Source organism: Girardinichthys multiradiatus, chromosome 5 (assembly GCF_021462225.1).
Source record: "Girardinichthys multiradiatus isolate DD_20200921_A chromosome 5, DD_fGirMul_XY1, whole genome shotgun sequence".
Taxonomy (NCBI): Eukaryota; Metazoa; Chordata; class Actinopteri; order Cyprinodontiformes; family Goodeidae; genus Girardinichthys; species Girardinichthys multiradiatus.
In genome coordinates this window covers 33,457,313-33,480,382 of record NC_061798.1, presented here as the reverse complement: position 1 = coordinate 33,480,382, position 23,070 = coordinate 33,457,313, and the positions used below count along the sequence as shown (strand labels likewise).

Here is a 23,070-nt window from a genome sequence, read left to right as displayed (position 1 = left end):
GAGAGAAGTGTAGGTTTTTTTCAGTTTAAACTGTTCCCTTCTGGGGTTTTCAGACTAATTTATGTTTCAAAAGGTGTTTGGTATAGATTGTTGGTGTAACTTACACTATGGATTAATAAGATGATACAATGTCTTGCAAAAGTATTCACCTCCCTTAGCTTTTAAGTTATTTTGTTACATTCCAACCTGAAATTTCAATGTTTGTTTTTAAAAACTTATTTTATGTGATAGATCTGCACAAAATAGTCTAAGTTGGTGAAGTGAAAATAGAAAAATCTGAATAAAAAAATATAAATAAATCACTCAAAGAAAAAAAAAACTGGAAATTGGCATGTATCCACTTTGATACAAAGCCCCTAAAACATTCTGGTGCAACCAATTACCTCCAACAGTCATGTAATTAGTCCACCTGTGTGCAATCTATGTGTCACATGATCTGTCAGTATAAAAGCACCTTTTTTGGAAATTCCCAGAGGTGTCACACCAAGGAGCTCCCCAAACAAGTCACAGGCGAAGCTGTTGAGAAGTACAGCTCAGGGTGGGGTTGTAAAACATATCCAAGTCTTTGATGTTCCCTTGGAGCACCATTAAATCCATCATCTTCAAACGGAAAGCACAGGATACCACAACAAATCTGCCAAGAAAGGGCTGCCTAACAAAATTCTCAGACCTGGTAAGGAGGGCATTAATCAGAGAAGAACAACAGAGACCAAAGGTAACCTTGAAAGAGTTGAAGAGTTCCACAGCAAAGACAACAGTATTTGTCCAAATGACCATAATAAGCCAAATACTCCATAGAGTTGGCCTTTATTAAAGAGTACCCAAAAAAACCCAAAAACAATACTTACTGTTAAAACAAAAAGGCATATGGGCGACTCGCCAAATGTATGCAAGAAGGTGCTCTGGTCAAATGAGACTAAAATTGAAGGAAAATGCTATGTCACCTCAAGAACACCATCCCCACAGTAAAACATAGTGGTGGCAGCATCATGCTGTGGGGATGTTTTTCAGCAGCATGGACTGTTGAGAGTTGAGAGAAAGATGGATGGCCTTAAATACAGGGATAAACCTGTCAGTCTGCCTGTGATTTGAGACTGGAACGGATGTTTACCTTCCAGCAGGACAATGACTCGAAGCATACCGCTAAATCAACACCGGCGTGGTTTAAGGGGAAACATTTAAATGTATTGGAATGGCTTAGTCAAAGTCCAGACCTCAATCCAACTGAGAATCTGTGGTTAGACTTAAAGATCGCTGTTCACAAGCAAAAACCATCCAATATGAAGGAGCTGGAGCAGTTTTTTTTTTTTTGAATGGATAAAAATCCCAGTGGCAAGATGTGGAAAGCTCATAGAGATTTATACAAAGCGACTTGCAGCTATAATCGGTGCAAACGGTGGCTCTACAAATTACTGACTTCTGGGGTGTGAGCAATTTTGCACTCTGAAGTTTTCTGTTTTTGTCTCCTATTTGTTGTTTGCTTCAAAATAAAATAATACATCTTCAAAGTTGTAGGCATTTTAATGAAGTGGTGCAAACTCTTAAAGAATCCATTTTAATTCCAGGTCGTGAGGCAACAAAACATGAAAAATGCCAAGGGAGTTAATATTTTTGCACGGCACTGTTCCAAGAGGATCAAAGTTTGTTTAAGACAAGTTGCTCCTTATGGATCAGAGTCTCAGACTCAGAGGTACTGTCAAAGAGGATGATCACTGAAGGAGGGTGTGTCTTGCTCTGAGCTGCTGCCTTAGAGCTCCACCTCTGCTCATAGATGAAAACCTACTATGGATTAAGTGTTGGGACCTTCAGATTGAACACTTTACATTTGGGGCTGATCTGCTTTGGGAGTCAATTTACAGGAATATTACCTCAAAAACACTGGATTTGACGGAGCAGTACCTGCTGGAGCCCTTCCTGCTGAACAGGGACTGTCCAAGAGTGGTATGATAACTGGAATCTTCCTTTATTCTTAATGCTTCAAATGGTTCATTTTTGATTTAACAAGAGTTGCTTCAGCATCAAAGTTTTATTATGAGATCCTCTGAGAAGACTGTAAAACCTTTAAAACGATATTTACCATTACTGATAAAAACATTGCACTGCACCTTAAAATTGTATTGGACTTTAAATGGCCCTGATGTCTAGTTTAAAGGTTTTCCAAATCTTACTCCTGTAGAATTTTAAAGTGATACACACATTAACTTTAGCTATTCTTCTCCTTGCATGCAGTTAATTTTGTTGGTGTCTGCTTTTTGACTTTGTGCATCAGCATCAGTGAGCACAGCCTCAGGCTTATCTAAGAATATCTTCCCAGGGATTAAACTGTGTCCTAATAAGCTTTCACTAATGTCCAAGCCACAGTTAAAGGACAGTTCTCCAATGAAGGTTCTCAGTATAAGAAGGCTTTTTCACTTTAATAGAACTGTTGCCAATAATACATACAATTCATAATATTTGGTAACTGCAGAATCTAAGATTTGAATTTAATTGAAATGTCTCAATGCTTGCTACACAATGACCAAGGCTGCAAAAGCATGCCCATGCTGTTAGCTAAATATATGAAATGTAGTTCTATCTAACTGAAGCAGATAAGGCCTCCACATCTAAAGCGTTAATAAGGCCATCCCATTTTGAAGTTAGCAACACGGCCACAAGGCTTGGAGGTTGCAATCCTCCATAAGTGGAAGAGATTCATGCCATGATGCTTTAAGCTCTGCACATTATGACAGTGGCCATGTTTTATATGTTTACCCAGATTCAGTTCAGTTTTATTAAATTGTTTAATAAAATAGATAAGACGATGATAATGCAATAATCTCTGCAGTTTTGTGCACATAAATACTCGTCTCAAGTTTGATCGCTCCATGTTAACTTTAACGAGTGGCAAATCAAGAGACTGACTTACAATTTAGCCAACGCAAAAGTGGGGCTGTTTGTTTTTCCCCATATTACATAATATGTCCACAAATTATTTCAAATATGTGATCAACATCATCTGTGGGATATCCTTAACAGTGAGTAGCCCATTTGTACCCTTGACTACAAGACTGTGTAACTCCTCTAAGCTCTAACAGGCAGCCAGTAAACGCTTTTAACTGCACTATTTTTATTTTAGCACAGACTATCTATCTATCTATCTATCTATCTATCTATCTATCTATCTATCTATCTATCTATCTATCTATCTATCTATCTATCTATCTATCTATCTATCTATCTATCTATCTATCTATCTATCTATCTATCTATCTATCTATCTATCTATCTATCTATCTATCTATCTATCTATCTATCTATCTATCTATCTATCTATCTATCTATCTATCTATCTATCTATCTATCTATCTATCTATCTATCTATCTATCTATCTATCTATCTATCTATCTATCTATCTATCTATCTATCTATCTATCTATCTATCTATCTATCTATCTATCTATCTATCTATCTATCTATCTATCTATCTATCTATCTATCTATCTATCTATCTATCTATCTATCTGCCTGATCTTTACCATGTTCTTAAATGATTGAAATCTAACCTAAAGAGTACTGAAGGGAAGGAAGCATTCAGTAGTCAAGTATTACATTTTTCAGGTTTTTCCCATGTAAGCATCATCTCATTGGGTAACAAATAAAGATGTATAACAAAGATAATAATAGAAATTACACAAACTATGCAATTTAGTTAAAGCTGTAATATTTCCTTTTAAGCAGCAAGGAGATAAAATAAGGGAAGTAGCTCATGCACATTACAAATCAGTGCAACTTCTAAAATAAAATCTGGACTGAAAAAAATGTTTAACCTCGAACTGCTGCCAATCAGGCAGGTGAGAACAATGGCTGATCCCCCAGTGATTGGTGCTGAAAGAAATGCAATAGAAAATTTAAAGGGAACAGGTTTTTAATTCATATTTATTGATATTTTTGATGTTTCTGGAAAGTTTCAGGGCAGTTTTTAGCCATTATACACTTTAACACAGGCATTAATCCTGTGCTTTTTTCTTTGTCTTTCAGTGAGTAATATGAGGAAGCCTTTGAATGTGCTTGATCCTGGTATAAGACTACAGGACCTCCATGGTGTTTAGACCGAGGAGCAGCATGCAAACTAACCGGTAAACCGCTGCTGCCTGCTGAACCCCTGATTTGTTGCCACCAGCGCCACCAACTCAGCTTTTGGGGCAGGAATTCCAGACGCTCAAGCTCTGTCTGCCAGCCTGCACCATGGATTTCATGCTACCCATAAGAAGTCAAGAGATGATAGCTTTCTCCTGCTCTGATCCTTTTCTGGATCCTCACGGCGTCAACACCCGGTACCTCCACCAGTCCATAAAGAGAAAGCTGCGGCCCGGACGAATTCTCGGCTTCATCATCAGCATGGTGGCTGTCTGCACAGTTTGTTCAATGAGTGCCTTGTCGTTGGCCACCACAGTGGCCACTGAGCCGACATCAATTGCCGAGTCCTCAGCCGATGCAGCAGTGCCCCAAAGAACTCTTCTACAGCGCCAGAACCTTTCAGCAGCCCCAGAGGACACACCTGTGGCCATGAAGTCATCACACTTAGACATGAATCAAGGAGACTACCCAACAGACTACTTCAGCGTGGAGGACAGACGCCAGGGCTATGTGCTTCTTCATATGTTTGGAATGTTATATATGTTCATTGCTTTAGCCATTGTTTGCGATGAGTTTTTTGTCCCTGCACTCACTGTCATAACAGAGAAGCTGGAGATCTCGGATGATGTAGCTGGGGCCACCTTCATGGCGGCAGGTGGTTCAGCCCCAGAGCTCTTCACCTCTGTCATAGGAGTCTTCATCTCTCACAGTAATGTAGGCATAGGTACCATTGTGGGATCTGCTGTATTCAACATCCTGTTTGTGATTGGGATGTGCGCCCTGTTCTCCAAAGAGGTGCTGAACCTCACCTGGTGGCCTCTGTTTAGAGATGTCTCTTTTTATGTCATCGGGCTGCTCCTGCTCATCTATTTTTTCCTGGATAATCAAATCACGGTGTCGGAAAGTATGAGTCTGTTGTTGTGCTACACCTGCTACGTGACCTTCATGAAGCACAATTCTAAGGTAGAAAATTTCATCAAAACCTTGCTGGGCAGCAATCAGGTGGATGAGCTGGAAACTGCTCCAAAGGTAAGCCTCATCCATCCACCCATCCATCCATCCATCCATCCTACCATTCATTCATTCATTCCAGCATTAGGTTTACAGGTTCCGATTTTTGCAGAAGGATACATTTATATTTTACCAACAATTTTAACTTTTCTTGTTAACCTGTCTGAGATTATGCATGTTTGTGTCCATGTTCACCTTATTTGTTTAGTACAGTTAAAATCATTTGAAGTTATCCAAAGGGCTTTATATTCAAGCCAAGGAACTAAACAACAAAATTAAATGGTAACCCAAATATGAAACACGATAGGTTTAAACAAAAGAGAAGGAAAAATGAATAAAACAGCAAAAATACAAAACAGTTATTAATACTCTGTGTAAATCACATTAAGTAGGACCACAATAAAAACTGAATATGTTCTCTGAGACACAGAATAGCAACGTTTCTGTTTTGCATGTCTGAGAGACCTTCAAATGAGAAGTGGAACAGACTGGAATCTGTTTATATTTCATAGTCTTTGAAATATTGATCACATCTTATTTAAAATTGAATCTGTGTGGTTTTTAAAAGGCATAACAGAACAGAACAGAACTGCACAGCTTTCATGCTGACTAAGCCTATACACAGACCTCCTCTTCAGCCTCTTTTTTTTTTGACCTTCTTCAGACCAGAGGCTTATAAGGCTCTTAGGACCGAAGTGATGTAACAGTTCTAGGCCAACGTCTTCAAGTAAATCAGATTAAGATTCTGGAGACTTTTGGGCTAGAACACAACCATATAAAATAAAAGAGTATATAGATCTATACCCTAGGCAAACGATTAATCAAGGAAAGTGATCATCTGCATTAATTTATCAGCAGAATCATGCACAATCTGTTTTAAATTTAATGATAGGTAGTGGTGAGTAAATAAAAGAAGAGCAATTTCAACTTTGCTGTTATAGGAGTCACATTACTTATAATGTGCTTCTCCTAACAAGGTAAAAGTCAGCCACTGCCTGTGCTTGCTTCTGCAATGTGCAGTTGCTTTTTATTATCAGCAACCACTTTCAGTTTGTAACTGGTTGACTGTAATTGTTGAAAGAACTATAGTGACTATTAATTGCAGAATTTAAAGCACCCTTTTCAGCAACATTTATACTGAAAGCTACATTTGCCAAAATATTGACTATATGGCAAAAGAATCAATAAACTCATCAGGAACAACCCCACCATATTTGAAGCATTAGTCCAATCCTGCAACAGATGGCTGTGCTGCTGTTATCCTGCCAATTTTCATTTAACAATGAATAATATATAAATGATTTGTTATATAAAAAGTAATAAACAAAGCATGAATAATGAATTTTGAAGCTAAAGGTTATAGCAGTTTTAAACTGAGGCTGTTCTAACTTCTTGTAGTGGTTAGCTGTACCGCAGTGCTTCTGCAAAGTTTTCTCATTGGTAAAACAAGGAGAGATTCAGTTTAGGTTTTATTCTTTATGAACAGTAAAAACAATTAATAAATAAATTTAAGGAAAGAAAATCAGTAAACTAACTTTGAATAATCCCACAGGTTGAAGCATCAGGTCATGTGAGTTTTAAGTCTTTTCTGTTGTTTTATGCAAACAGGAAGACTGAAGATGCAGTTTATGCTGTTTCTTAATGAAAATTATTAGTCAATCTATACATCTTGTAAAAAAACCTCAGTAAACATATACAGTTTTAAAACTACTTTTCTAACCTTCTATAATATCTAGCTGTGTTGCAGTACTAAAACTAGCTTGTACATAAACAGTGGGTAAAGATATGTTTCAGATGTGCTATTTTGATTTCTATTTGTTCTCCTCTATTATACAGTTAAAGCAATAAAATGCAGAAAGTGTTTTTTTTATTTTTGTTGAAATTGTTTTTGAAAAAAATACAGTGTTTGTTGCTGCTGCTTGTGTCAGCTACAGTTTCTGGTTGCTATTACCTGTAGTTAGCACAAGGGGGTTCAAGAGTCACATTGGTTGTTTTTTTTATCCTAGGAATATACATTGGAAGCGATACCGAAGTAACATAAAATATACACTCTTTTATTTAAAGATTTGCTACAGATTGTTTGATTCAAATTCCAGAGTTAAATCTTTTTATGTTGGAATAAGTATTCAGGCTGCACAGCTGCAAAAAAAAAAAAAAGGCTGTAAGAAAAGTAACTAAGGCGGCAGAAAATATTGTTGCCTTCTGACTAAATATCATTGAGAACCCCACCCACACTGGTCATTACCTCTTTGAACTACTACCTTCCGGAAAACGGTACAGAGCTGTCAGAGCACAGATGTCCAGACTCAGAAACATTTTAATACAACTGCCATCAGCACATTAAATAATTACTAAGAATATGCTAGCTCAGACTTGGCACCTGCCACTTTATTGTAGTTTTATTTAGCAATTTGTTTGCATAAAGCATCAGCTATGAACTTCAGTGGTTTAGTTTTTAAACCCTTTTTAATTCATTTAGCTTTTTTTATTTGTGTATGTTGTTTTGTCCATGTTGTGTATTGCACACAATCACAATAAATGATTCTGATTGTGCTGTAGACAACATTTAAAAAAATACAAGAAGGGTAAAAATAAATAAATAAATAAAAATTGGCAACATTGCAAGAAAAGTGCAAAACTTCCCTCTTTTGGAAGTTTGAAGCTGTGGGTGTTTATTTATAAACATGCTAAACATAGTTTCAGAGCATCTGAGGTTACAGTTCCTGACACCCATCACAGTGTTATGTCAAAACTCCACTGCATCTGCTTAAATTGACATGAATCATGAATTAGAAATGATTCGGATATTAGGATTATTGCTCATTTACAACTGTATTGTAATAAAATAAAACAATATCTTTATCTCTTAAAGATTTGGAAAAACGGAGCACATTATTTAGTTGGAAAAGTTTATTATATTACTTAATGTTTTTAACAAAACGACACTATAGGAGACAAGTGACCTCCTAAGAGAACATTTAATATGCAAGCATAGCTATTATATGTAAACTTCCATTGTTTATATAATACAAAATTTAGGACATATTTGTAATTTTTTTGTTTGTTTCTGATGATATAATCAAAATCAAAGTCAGTGTGAAGCTTAGTTTTATATTAGGTTTATATTTTATATTTAGGTGAGCAGGGAGACAAAACTGCAAGGCTTGGGTTTCCCAGTGTAACAAAAAAACATAATAAAATTAACATATGCAGTGCAGTGAGGTAAATTTACCAGACACAAAACCTGAATTTGATGCAAAAGAATCTAATAATAATGTTTTTTATTTATTAACATTGTAAAGGATGCAACATATAGATGGAAGGTGGGTCTTGGCTGCTTCTCCATAGTCTAGCAGGAGTTTTGGGTTCTGGACATTGTTGGTTGCAATTCAGCCAAATAAAACCAGATTTCAGGCTGTGCAATGTAAAACACAATGCAGCAGTGGAAATAAAATGTTTCTCAAAATTATTTATGTGATTGTAGTCAAGTCTGCATGAAAACCTTTTTTTAAATGCATTGCCAAGTGCAAAAATCATGATCAAGCCTTCTTTTTATTATATTTATAATATTTACAGAATACATTTAAGATAATAAGGAATAAATTTAAAAGTTTTTCATGAGCACATGTCTGAAAGCATGTGTTCAGAATTTTCTGAGCAGTAAACTTTAGATTTTACTTTATATATAATTGCAACAGCTTCAGAAACTCTTTGATGTTTCTGTCCTTATGGGAATCATCTGTTCTTCTGCCCATCTCTCTTCAGCCCCGAGAGCAGCTTTTCTCCTCCCGTTGTCCCAGCACTTGATGTCCAGATGCCTTGCCCTCATGTGTCAGTAGCTGCTAAATAATCCCCCAGGTTAATTCTTCCCAATCCCATTAGAGCCACTAATAATAGACAGATGCTCCCTGGGGCAGAAGGAATCATCAGATCCACTGGGAGAAAATGTCTGCATGCTTCTTTTGTCTGTCTGCATTCTAGCTCAAGGCACGGTGAGGTTTTTAATTTTTGAGCCTCAGCTGATAATATCACAGGAGAGTTTGCACTGCTTTACTGGTTTTAATTAGGGTTTGTGTTGTAGAAGGCAAATGAGATATTTACAGGTTCACTCTTTTGATGGCAGTAGAGTCAGCAATCCTCTCTGATCCCCTCATCAACTGCTTACCAGCAGTGACGGCAGCAAACACAGTCCACCACACAGCAGATTACAGATTGTTCAATATAAATATGAGTTTCAGAGTGCGTAGCAATGTAAAGTGTGTGTTGGCTTCAAATAAACTCAGTTTGGTTTTTAAAGATGTACCTAAATTCACCAGTAACTTTAGAATCACCAAATGTCACTGGTTTTAAAGTGAGCCTATGTTGTGAATACTTTTAAAAACCAAGGTAAATATGAAATACGGGAAGATGAGGGTAGGTTGTTTGAAAGCTTGGTTACATGATGACGGGATGGTTGTTGCCGGAGTTCACACGCAGGCTTGAAAATTAGCAATCTAAAAGTGGCGATCCCAGTGGATTAATCCTGGATAAGTCACACAGCTCGACAGTCAGGTGGACAGGAAGAAGAGATGCAGAGAGAGAAAGTTGATCTGATTGCACCTCAGTGGCATGATGGTAATTAGGATGAGGGGGGGCGTGTGGCGTAAATCTGCTGACCGCCCCTAATTTCTGAAGAATTTTGTTAACCAAATATTTTACTTATTTTCCTTAAAATTTTCATCAATTTCCTTCAAATGTGACAAAATTTTGATGTTGAGTTTTTCAGTATTATACAGGATTTGTAGGAATAACATCAAAAGTTTCAATCAAATGTGACAGAACAAGGACCTCACTACAACCCATCCTCATCTATACATCTCCCCAATATAAATGATGCTGTATTGTTTTCTTTTCTTAACATTCATATTTAGGCTTTGCTTCAAGCCATCATCTGTTTTTTATTCTTTTTGTCTCCTAAATTATTACCCCAGCTCTGTCACTAAACGTTTTTAGAATATTGCCCAGGAGTAAACAGTTTCTTGCCCTGAATATAATTTTATGTTCAGGGTAATTATAAAAGTTTCTTACAGTGCCTTGCAAAAGTATTTAACCTTTCGACATTTTGCCACATTATAACTACAAACCTTAACGGATTTCCAGCTTGGTGCTGGAAGCAGGGCGGCTAGTTTACATGCTTTGTGCAGGACTGCAATGTATTTCATCCGGAACCATAATCCCAGATTATTTCCTGCATATTAATTTGTTGGTGCTTGGAGGAGTGATGTGCCCCGGGGTCTTGGGTTTCTGGGTCCATGGCTGGATCTGCTCCGGTGTAGATGGCTGCCGGTGGGCCTGTGGGCTCGTTGTTGCAGCTCCCTGGGGCTTCGCTCTGTGGCTGCTGGGTGGTTCCCCTGAGGGTTAGGGTTAGTGCTCACACTCACACTGACAGGTATTTAGATTCAGGTGTTAACAGATACACAGATGTTCTATACTGAGCCGTAGTTACCACAAAATGCATCTTGCATTTATTAGTACCGTGCACTTTTCGGTAACATTGCTGTTATATATGTTTCTGCAGGTGTAGAAGCAATCTTCTAAGGTGTTATCTTGTATTCTCTTCATCCTTCTTTCTCTCCTTTATTATTTTCTCCTTCTCTCCCTTTTTCTTTTTTGCCCCACCACCTCTCTTTCTTGCTGCATTTGTTTCCTTTTCGTTTCTGTCTCCGTGTTCATTGCCATTAGAATAATACCAAAGCAGTTTCTAATAAATTTTCTTTTATAAATATCAAGCAGAGCATTATAGCTTTAGCCGTAATGTTCCACTAGTGAAAGTAAATCCGTTGGGCTTCTTCTTGGCACTCAGACAACAATTCTGAGTGCTACTCTGCCAAACAGTACATGGTAAAAAAATTCTAATAATTTTGTTGGTGGGGTTGGCAGGAGAAGTAACTCACCAGGAGGGCCACTGGTACAAGAAGCACTCTGTCCAGAGACCATTTCTATGCAGTCTCACTGAGTTGTGCTGATGTGCAAAGAAGAATGGAAATAAATTTAGTGCTTTGATTTGAAAAACTGGTAGAGACAGGAAGACTTGCAGCTGCAACTGCTGTTAAAGGAGCTTCCACAAAGTTCTGATTTGCAGAGGCTAATTACAAATGCATATCACATATCGTCCAAAGGTCTTTTTCATAATATCCTCTACGAAGGTAGAGGGGAAATGTGATAAAAGTCCTCATGCAATGGTGCTAAAACATTTCAAGACTTTGTGTCCTTGTTTTAGCTCATATGTCATCCTGGCTCCCCTTGCAAGATTCAGACTCCTCTGTGTATTTAGAAAAGACAGAGATGGACGCAACTGCTCAATATTTTGTTTGAGCAACTAGAAAATGAGCATGAGGACTTTCTGAATCCCCCCGGCGTGGCGGATCAACAGCACCAACTCTGGGCTTTAACATTAAATGCTCACAATCTTAATTATTAATAGAATTAGCAAAATTCATCTTTTCTAAACTGACAGTTTTTAAATTGCATGCATATGGAAACCGAGAGGCAATGTAATGGTGCAGGACCATTGTTCCTTCATGTTACACACCTTATAATTAACAATTCATGTTCAACCTTTAAGATGGGAATATATGTATACACACTTTATTTTGAACATAAAGAGATGGGTCTGATGTTCTTCCATGAATTTGTGTGGTAATAAATGTTGCTCCACAGTGTTTACTAAACTCCCTCTAAGTTTAAATGAACCTTTGATTTAAATGATCAAAGTTCTTAAGTACAATACAGTACAAAAAAGTGCTAAAATATCTTCCTGAATCTGTAATAAACAAGGATATTAGTCTTAGTGTAAATATAAAACAGCATATTAGCTTTGAATAAAGCAATACTATGTGTACTTCTGTTCTGTGTTTTATCTGAGCCTTATTTTATAGTCACGTTACAACTTTATTTCATGGCTAAGCTTAGTTTTATTGTAATTTTCTATCAACTTTTTTATTGTGAGTTGACGTTACTAAGACTGCCTTTGACTCTCTGAGTCAAAGGCTATACATTTTTTTGTAAAAATAATGTCAGTCTGTGGAAATATCCTACTTATTTTAAAAAAAGAAAAAAAGAAACATAACGTGAAAGAGTTTCAACAACATCTGGTTAATCTTTTTTTTGTGTTTCCCTCCTGGATGACCTCTCTCACTAACCTGTCATACCAGGTGTATGCTGTATACATCAGCTTGGTGAAATATTTCTTTCAAAATATTTATTGAATAAAAGCTTAGATTGTTCGCCTGTTTACAAATTCATCTGATTGTAGTTGAGCAGGAAAACATCCAGTTTTGTTTTTTCTTCTTTTTTTCCCAGTTATATCCATAATTCATCATTTTCACTGTCAACTTCAGTGTAACGAACAAAAACATGTCCAGGTTAGATTTTCTGGATTACATTTGTCTATGTATTTTCTCTTGGTGACAGGTTGTGACTGCAGGCTAATGCATCATTTTTGTTTTTAAAGCAAGCTTCGACAGTTTTAGAAACTGTCACGGTGGGGGTTTGGGGTGGACCAAAGCGCAGACAAGAGCTTGGTATCAGCATCTCGAAGAAATCTTGAGCTTTATTCAAAAATTCACAAATGTAACATAAACACTGCAGGTACTATCCAGAGTCGAGAAGCAGGGAGGCAGAAGGAACAGATGAAACAAAAACTAAAGCATCAGCGAAGTGACTAATAAACAATACCAAAACCAAGCTATAAAAAAATAACCAAATGAAGCATGAGCGTCAAGAATAATCATGAACAGAGAAACTAGAGGGAACATAAGAAACACCATAACTTAAGATGTAAGCAACCTAAGAACAAACAAGGAACCCATAAAGCAAACCGGATTACAAAGTAAACAAACCTAAAATCACACTGACTAAACTGACTGGAAAAAAGGCAGAGAACATGGGGACTAGAATAAATAGAAACAAATGTAAACACTACTAAACTAACCTCTCAGGAGGGACTGGAGAAATACGATAAACTGGAAGAACCAGACTTGGGAGGACTTAGGAATGTAAAGGTAACAAAGACCGAATACATAATAACTGAAGAGGAGTAACAGAAAAGAAACTAATAAACAGAAGAGTGCAGGGGAGAACAAATACCTAACCATGAATAAAGCACAGAGATACTAGTGCGTGGGGAGTGGTGCCCTAGTGGTTGTGTTCCAGAGGGGACACAAGGGGCCAGGTTCGTATCCCACAGATTACCACTCTGGGTCCCTGAGCAAGACCCTTAGCCCCAGAATGCTCCCAGGGCGCCGCACAATGGCAGCCCACTGCTCCTTGTAAGGGATGGGTTAAATGCAGAGGACAAATTTTGTTGTAATGTACATGTGCAATAACCAATAAAGATGATTATTATTAGATGGGAAACTAAAGAACCCAAGGAAAACACAGCACAATAATAGCAACAATGACAACAAAAAGAAAACCATACTAAGTCATAACTAAGAAAAACAACAATAACTAAAAGAGCAATGAACGAGGAGGGAGAAACTACAACCTAACACCCAAAATAACTGAGGATAAACAAAACACAAACCAACACAGAGTCCAAAAGTGTCGCACCCTGATAGAAACATGCAGTTTGCATTGTTTTTAGGGCATACATTTCCAAGGAATTTACTTTATTGAATTTAGCACATGTTGCTTTGAATCATCAGTGTTCTTTTCATTTAATGTTATAAAACACAGGAATCAAATTTATTTATTTAAAAATGCCCTATCAGGTGAGCAGTATACTCCTCAGTCTTTTTCTGAGGAGCTCTAACAAATTTGTTATCAGACTGAAAATCAGTGAAGCCCATCAAAACCTTTGACTTTATGAGTTGCAGGGCCAATGCAAGGTTGTTCAGGGCCCCAGGTAGTACATAACTTGAGGGCCCACTTTAAGCTCATTGTCTACCAGACACTACCAATGCCATTATGTTTTACGTTTGTCCTACCAAAGTTGTTTTAAAATTAACTAGTGAGCCAACACGTAATTCCCTAAAGGGGTATTTTAAATGTTTTAAAATGGGGTTCTGTTGAAAGATCTTAAGAAGTTAATATTTTACCTGTTGTACACAACTCTCTAAGAATTATTATTCATAAAGTAATTAGGTTTTCCGAGGCTGAAGCTAGTGGAGCTGGGGATACATTCCACCATTTTAAAATAACTCCACTCTCAAATGTTCTCAAGAGGTTTATGGAAACTCTTGTTAGAACTCTCAGAACTTCTAGCCTCTACCAACCAGCATGTTTTAAACATGTCCTTTGAATTTTAAGCCCAAGTTAATTGTGAATGAATCTTCTAATTAGACATAATGTTGATGTTTTAGAGTGGCCCTGACTTGAATCTGATGCAGAATCTGTGGAGGGATTTAAAGATTAGGGTGATGGTAAGAAGGGCCTTCCAAGTGGTTTCCATGTGGAAACATGAAAATAGATGGTTAGCAATTATAAGAAGGAAATGATTTTTTTAATTATTGAGAAGGCAATAAATAATTTTTATAAACATTTTTGTGTAAATAAAAACAGTTTTTGTAAATCCAGGGATATTAATTTTGGCCTCATCTAAAGCTTTTTACGGGTCGGAAATGCAGAATATATCCATAAATTAAACATCTTCAGTCCACAGTATCTGCAATTAAATAAACTTAATATAATAATGTTATGTTGTTGTTTTTTTCATTTTTTATGATCATCATCACTTTCCATTTTGATTTAAGTTGTGAAGATGTGATGAAATCTTGAGTTTTAATGCTAAGTGTACATTTGTGCCTTGCTACAAACGTCCACTATCTGGTTTTTTTTCCAACTGTTAGCCACAGTTTGGATCACCTGTTCAAAATTGTTTTTATTTTTTTAGTGATGCTTGATCATTGCTTTCTTTCCACTTTGTGTTTTTAATGCAAAATCCTATAATAACAAAAACAAACAAAAAGAAAACAAACCAATAAAAAAAGTGGTGGTGTAAGCCTACAGTATTATGGGACAAAAATAAATACATAACTCACTCATATCTTTTTAACACTTCATTGCTAAAATTATTAAACTGTTTTTGAATTCACAGTCTATTGTTGCTGAAACCGTTTCATGTTGCTTTTTCAATCATCTAAACACACTTACGGTAAAGAAATTGAGCAATTAAAATCTGATGAAATTAAACTTAAATGGAGTCATATCTCATATATAATGTAAAATATCTGTATTTTATTGAAATATTTCCTCTTTGCTTAACAACAAAAATTTCATCCACATATATACTAATGTTTCCAGAGTGAGCATAATGTAGTTATTAGTTTTAGTCTTCTGTGAACCTATTTGGTTAGACTTATGAAAAATGATTATTTAATTGTATTTATGTATTTTCTTTCGTTTCTGAAGATAAAGGCACCAGAAGATGATGAGAACAAGCTGACAGTGAGTTTGTTGTTTTTTTTAATAAGTAATAGACATAAAATTAAAGTATGTGTATTAATCTTATTCTGGTTGAATTTTTATTTTACAGGCCAAACCCCGGCTGCAGAGGGAAGGCAGCTGTGCATCTTTGCACAACTCTCTGATGAGAAACAGCATCTTCCAGCTCATGATACACACACTGGACCCCCTCAGTAATGAAGGTATGACTCAGAGAGAGAATACAAACATTATTTCAGATCTGATATGTCTCTGCTTAGAACAAAATGAAAACACTCTTTCCTTACTTGGAGCATATCCCACCTCTGTTGTGCACTAAGGTTAGTTGTGTAGCTCACACACTTTCACGCTGAACTGACTGAGACATCTGTATCTATTGTTGTAGGACAGTTTAAAGAGAAGGCATCCATCCTCCACAAAATGGCCAAACATAAGTGCAAAGAAGATGCTGCGACTGCTAACGGTGTAGGTGAGTAACAACAACAAAATCATACCCTGGCTAACTGATTTGTCATTTAATTACTCATCAGTTTATGTTGCTAACAACAATTATTCAGTATGATGTGCTAAAAGTGCATTGATATTTTTTTCTCTGCACTTTCCAACAAACTCTCACTGTTCATTATTTCTTTTTGTTTATGTCTTAAAGTTGATAAAAACCTTCCAAAGAGTTCAAAGGTTGCTGTGGAGGTCACACCGCCCATGAATGGAGTTGCAGGAGGCGATCGGGTATGTTTTTCTGTCCACGCCCGTCTTGTATTTATGTAAAAACTTCTTGACACAGAAATTGAACAAAATCTTTGAATGAATCTGCTACGAAACTAAACTTCAAAAAGTTTACAGGTGCAATGTGAATGTTTGCTTAGGAAACAGAACTGAAATACTGTTGTCCACACTTATTTGTACATTATATAGTGTCAGATATTGAACTTCTCTTTAGGAGGGTGAGGAAGATGAAGATGAAAGCCAGCCTCTGAGCCTGGCTTGGCCTGATACCCCAATGAAACAATTCACCTACCTCTTCATCCTGCCCATCGTCTTCCCCCTTTGGCTCACACTGCCCGATGTCCGGAGAGAGGTGAGCAAAACAACGTTTTTCTTGCCACATGTACTCTTAAACAACATGAAATTATAACATACTGTACTGAAATTATTCAACTACCAGTGCAAATTATGTTTACTGGCAAAATTCTAAATTGTTCAGGTGTTTGTGATAAATAAAATATACAAGAACAATTCAAATGGTCAAATTAAACAAATGTTACAAGGATTGCATCCAAATTCCACATTTATGAATCAAGTGTGGTCTCAGTCACACCTGATTCAACTAACGAGAGACCTTATTAGCTGCAACCGGTGTGCTTAAAATGGAATGTCTTAAATACCTGGACTGAGGAAAGAGAACTGTCTAAAGAGAGCAGAGAAGAGATCACTGATCTGGACAAACAAAGAAAAGGGAAACACAAATAATGCAAAGAAAATAAATGTACCTAGACATTCATCTGGAAGCACAGTTCTCATAGTGTTTGGAGGTAAAGGAAAACCTAGATGTGGCAGAAAGAGGAAGCTATCAACAGCTGCTAATAGATTAAGGAGGCAGATGGTCAAAAGACCTTCATCAAGACTTGGTGGTAGCAAGTGAGGTTTCAGTTTCCAGAGTAAGCCACATACTACATGCTGAAGCTATCAATGCCTGAACTCCAAGATGTGCACCCCTGATGATCCAAGAGCACAGAAAAAGTCAGCGCAAATTGTCTTACAAATACAGAAATGAGCCAAAGAGGTCTTAGGATTTTGTTTCCTGGAGCAATTACTCAAAACTGGATCTTTCCAGCTTTAAGGATTGGAAGTATTTTGGAAGGAAAGAAATTAAGCATATGCTGAAAAGAACACCTTATCTACACTGAAGCATGGCAGTGGCTTTGTGATGCTCTGGAAGTGCCTTGCTTCCTCTGGTGCAGGAAGCCTGTAGCTTGTGGAGGAAAAAGATGGATTCAATCAAGAATCAGGAAATCCTTGCAGAAAATGACATGCATTATGTGAGGAAGCTAAAGCTTAGGCCTCATTGGAACCACGACTCCAGGCATATCTTAAAGCGCACAAAGGCCTGGTTTCAGAAGAAGTCTTGAGAGATACTAGAGAGGCCACCATGGTTGCATGACTTTAACTCCTTTGAAAATCTCTAATGGTGTTAGAAAAAAGTGGCTGCTGCATGTAAACCCAGGAATATTGATAACATAAAGGTCTTTGAGGTGATGAGCATAACAGCACTAATGGTGATCTAAATAAAAACCAGGGATGTTTGTTAGGAAAGTGTTGCATTATTTTAAAACTGTAGTAATCATAAAATGTGGCATTTTCTTGTTAAAACTGGAGAACTATTTGTTTTGCGCAAACAGCTGCCGATTTGTATATTCTGCTAATAGAATGAACCATAATAGCTCCACCTGGAGGTTCCCAGTATATAAGCTATGCACAACATTTTCACTGTAAATACTTGCTTGCCTCATTGCTTGCACTGCTGTTAATATCAGTGGTGCACTGATAATTCATTTTCACCATAGATACACTAAGGCCAAGTATGTAAGTGAATCTGCAGCACTATATGTTTTTTTTTGTTTTCTGTATAAAACTCAAAAAGCAAGATACTGTGTGAAATATAGAATAAAGACTTGATATAGGGATTTGCATTTAAACTCATTACTTGTTTGACAGCAGATGCGAGCAATGAAAAGGAAAACATTTTGAAAAACAGTTATATGCTTAAAAATAATCTGAATATCTTGAAACATATAAGGACAATAATATATATATGGAAAACATTTTGAAAATGTGTTTTTCTACCAGCAGATTTATCATTGATGCTGTTTTTTTTCCATTATAAGTGGATAAAGTCCCAATTTTATGAAAACATTTTTATGATACATACTTCAGAAAAACTACAATAAATGCTAGGACAGTTATAAAATGATGAATCCACATACGAATTATTTAGGATACATATAACACTTTGACCATTGCACCCAACAGTAATTTTCTTTTTTTACAAAGAAACAAATATACAATAGTCCTTGTAACAAAACTTAAAAAAAAATAACTGTCCGAAAAGGGCAATGAGCTATTATAGCAATTTTAGCTCAAAGACAATTCAGTGTATTTTGGACCAATATTATTTTTTATTGATCCTTTTACTATCATTCATTTTACACTCCGTTTTCCTGATGCCAGGACATATACTTTAAGACTCCATTAAAGACACCATTACAATAATCTACTAAAAATAAAGGCATACACCAGTTTGTTTGTGTCCTGAATCATTTCCGAATTCCAGTGAAATGATCACGCTCATTTCACTGATTTTTAACAATCGAGGCAACTTTAAAGTGACAAATGTAACTTTCTAGTCAGCACGGCTCCACGGTAAAACAAATATTAACAATAATAATATTCAGGTGCTTTGACCCAGTGATTACTGTTCTAGCTTACATACATACATGCAGACATACATACATACATATATGATGACTATGGCGGAAGAAATATAAAAAAGGTGAAATAAATGTAAAATATAAACTTTCCTTGCAAATTTAGCACCTTCAATCACTTATTTTGTCTGGATGATTTGAAATGGTGAATTGTGTTTTAGTTTTTATTTTTCAAAGCTCTGGGAATCACAGTCACAGTGTGGGGTTATTACCTAGGCTGAAGCTTGAAATTTTGATTAAGAAGTTGATTTTTTTTTTCCAGACATCTGAAAGGTTCTTTTCAATCACTTTCATCGGATCCATCTGTTGGATTGCTTTCTTCTCCTACCTGATGGTGTGGTGGGCTCACCAGGTACTTGATGGGAGCAGACACACACTCAAACACAAAGAACAGACTTCATTAGTCTCAAATACACACACACACACACACACACACACACGCACACACACACACACACACACACACACACACACACACACACACACACACCTATTTATATTCTCTACTGTGATTTCCTCTGTCTCTTTTAAAGTGCAGCCATCAGGGTTATGAATGCATTTCTTAGCAGCTGATTAACAACCCCTCTAGACCAGCTTGTAAAACTACATCGTGATGCAAAAGAAGACCAAACTGAATATAAGGTCACTAAAAATGTGCACCTGCTGAAAATATCTGCTGTAGATGCATAACATGTTTGCCAAAGTATTACATTTATGATAATACAAGTATGGTATGTATTTATTGTACATAGGATATCAATACGTCTGTTTAGATAGGGAAACAGTTTCTCTTTCATCTCAGCAGCTAAAGCAGTCAGTCAATACAATTAATGTTATAAATGCAGGGTGTTTTCAGGAAGAGTACTGCAGATAAACATTGTAAAAATGGAAATTTACCCTCATATTATTCTAATGTTTCACAACTAAACTGACCTTATAAACGTTATTCAGTCAAGAGATGAGTCTGCATCATAGTTTAAACTGAGCCAACGAATGCACTAGCAATGTCACCATGCCATCACAATCAAAGATGGACATAAATGTTATCTAAGCAATTAATGCTTCACTTAAATCTTACTTCATTTTGACAGGTTTACAAAAAATTGTAAAATGGCACCATCGTGTTGTGGCTTCTAGCACAAACCCCAATGTGATATTTTGTTTTTGACTTTGTTTTATCTAGATTACAGTTTGTTACAGAATACATTGAAATAAGATATTTACTATTCACCATTTCTTTGGTTTTAAAAATTTCTAAGCATTCTTTCCCTACAAAGATACAAAATTATCTCCGGTATTGAGAATATGGAGGTTTGTTTAAAATAGGTTCTAAATAAGAAATAAAGATATACGTAAGAATATCATTCACTTTATAGGAACTCAGTCATCCAAGGAACTGTATTTTTTTGTTCATAGTTTTGTTAATATCTTTAAGTTCTAGGCTTTAAATCCTAAACTTTGTAAATCACCACCAATACAGTTGTACCATCATCACGTTTCAAGCTGAGCAATTTATGTAAATTGTAAAAAGAAAAGTTACCTAAGACAGGAACCTTGAGGAACACCTTTCACCTAATTAAACTCTTAATCTTTGCTTTATTCAAGGTTGGAGAGACTTTCTATATCACAGAGGAAATCATGGGTTTGACTATTTTAGCAGCGGGCACATCCATCCCTGACCTGATCACAAGTGTGATTGTGGCACGAAAAGGCCTGGGTGACATGGCCGTTTCCAGTTCCGTGGGCTCCAACATCTTTGATATCACTGTCGGGTAAGTCCCCCAGTGAATATTGACCAATAATTTCTAAATAAGACATGTGAAAACCTGCTCTCCTCCACCAGTCTGCCGTTTCCATGGCTTATCTACAACATCATCAATGACTTCAAGCCCGTGGAGGTCAGCAGCAACGGCCTCTTCTGTGCCATCGTCCTCCTTTTCCTTATGCTCCTCTTTGTCATCATTTCAATCGCGGCTTGCAAGTGGAAGATGAGCAAGTTTCTGGGCTTTTTCATGTTCCTGCTCTACTTCGTCTTCCTGGTCATCAGCGTCATGCTGGAGGACAGAGTTATCGTGTGCCCAATCACCATCTAAAAGAAGGACTCCTGGTGATGAACTGAAAGTTTAAATTTGCTCGTTAACAGTGCAATAACAAACTGCTTGTTTTATGTCTCACATGCACATCATACATACTGTACTGTATTAACACATGCACACACTTACAAGCTGTTGATGTGGATCAAGCAGGAGTTGTGATGGAAATCAACATTGCTGGTTCAAGCTGTTGCATCATAGCTGTTTCATAAAGCCATGTAGGCCTATTCTTTAGGCCACCCAATGAGGAGACTCTATTAGTACCATGTGACTAAATCTTGCAGTCAGGCCTGTCTGAAACCTGCTGAAACTATTAATGGAGAGGAAATGGAAACTGGATGTCGGGAGGAACTTTTCTTTTTGCATAAAGGACAAACACTGTACAACAGTGAAAGAAGAAATAATCACTCAGTGAAGTAACTAAGAATATAAACTTGAAATGGACACCAAGAGAGACATGTTGGTTTTGTTTAAATGCCAGAGCAGCTTTGGCTTTGAGATCAAGGAAACTGTCTTGGAAAAAGAGAAAGGCCAACGTAACTTTTAATTTTCATAGCTGCTTTTTAGACCTTGGGATGTTAACAGTATGCAATACTTCGGATTTTACTTTTCAATATGATAGAAAGAAGAATACAGTTGATTGTCAATGATTTGACAGTGTTTTCAGAAAATGCTTCATGTTCATCCCATTTATAATATATAATGCATTAAATAGATAGATAGTTTAAACATAACTTGGTTTTCATTACATCTGCTAACATGCTAAAATAATCCTATAAACATAACTCTCTATTCTGGCTGCCTTTACATGCACCACTTTAGTATGGGAAACATGTTAATATACAAATTTTACTGTTTGGAAAATACTTGATGGCAGAGACGGTTCTTTAATTTGCAGACTGCCCAGGGCGCCAATCCATCAGGGCGTGGCAACAACACTACATACATAGTCGTTGGGGTGTGGATGCACCTCTGTGAAGTTACAATCTAAGCAGCTCAAAAAAAAAAAAAGGTCACACACTGCTGGAGAGTAAAGATGCAAATGTTAGTTTTTGGATTCATAATTGTTTATTCTGAGCTAAATTAAAGGGGACTTTCACACTTTTTGAGGATTCTAGACTACATTTGATCATCTCTTTTTGCAAAATATAAAACAAACCTAAGATACATTTTTCTGCACTAAATATTGGTGTTTGAGATTTATGAAACATTCAGTTTGTATGTCAAAAGCACAAAAATTTTATATTCCTTTTTTTGGCATCAGGGCCACCACAGACTAAAACAAGCATAAAAACTAGACTGACATATTTTACTGTGATTACAGATTATTTAAATTACAGTTTTGAATTGTGAGACCTTTGATTGGATAGTGAAACCTAAACTCTGCATTGAGTGCAGCAGAAGGGGATCATCCAAGGCACCATTCTTCCCCCTCTGTTGTGTCATTCTTGTTTAACTTTTCTTCAGATTAGGGAAGAATAAAAATGAAACAAAAAATTCCTATTAGCAAGTAATTCTGATTTCCCCCACTGATTTCTGATGTAAAACAGACTACAAGTAATTATACTCCAATGTTGTTGAGTTTCTGTTAGACCATGGCTTCATTGTCATCTAAAATTCAATTCATTTCAAATTCAAAAATACTTTATTAATCCCGAAGGGAAATTAAATATTGTTGTAGCTCATATTATGAAGGTTTCTTCAAAGAGCTTTTGTAGATGCGACCTTAACAGCTGTGATCTGAGTTTAATGTGGTGAAACAATGTTCGCATGTAGAAAATCTCAGTCTATTTCATTTCATTTTTCTTTTTAAACGTACGGAGACTTTCAAACGCTTAAAAAGGTTATCAGAAACTATTGCAAATACTTTAATCATGTTATGGCGTTCTGTCAATAAAAATGTTGTTAATGTTCTACAATAAAGAATCTATTTCTGCAA

The 23,070-nt window shown here is 36.5% G+C and overlaps 1 protein-coding gene across 1 annotated transcript; it reads left to right on the top strand.

Moving 5' to 3' along the window:
• The first annotated feature begins 1,802 nt into the window (after positions 1 to 1,802).
• Positions 1,803 to 23,070, top strand: slc24a2 (solute carrier family 24 member 2). Its single transcript, XM_047364475.1, has 10 exons — positions 1,803 to 1,941; positions 4,019 to 5,146; positions 15,521 to 15,556; positions 15,645 to 15,756; positions 15,939 to 16,022; positions 16,203 to 16,282; positions 16,494 to 16,631; positions 19,301 to 19,390; positions 20,644 to 20,810; positions 20,882 to 23,070. The coding sequence occupies exons 2-10, from the start codon at positions 4,226 to 4,228 to the stop codon at positions 21,129 to 21,131; spliced, it is 1,878 nt and encodes a 625-aa protein (XP_047220431.1). The 5' UTR covers positions 1,803 to 1,941; positions 4,019 to 4,225; the 3' UTR covers positions 21,132 to 23,070.

Excerpts from the sequence above, each read along its gene's own strand:
- slc24a2 (XM_047364475.1), top strand. The coding sequence starts at position 4,226 with ATGGATTTCATGCTACCCATAAGAAGTCAAGAGATGATAGCTTTCTCC. Across the intron at positions 15,757-15,938 it reads GGACCCCCTCAGTAATGAAG|GACAGTTTAAAGAGAAGGCA; the intron begins GTATGACTCAGA and ends CTATTGTTGTAG. Across the intron at positions 16,632-19,300 it reads TGCCCGATGTCCGGAGAGAG|ACATCTGAAAGGTTCTTTTC; the intron begins GTGAGCAAAACA and ends TTTTTTTTCCAG.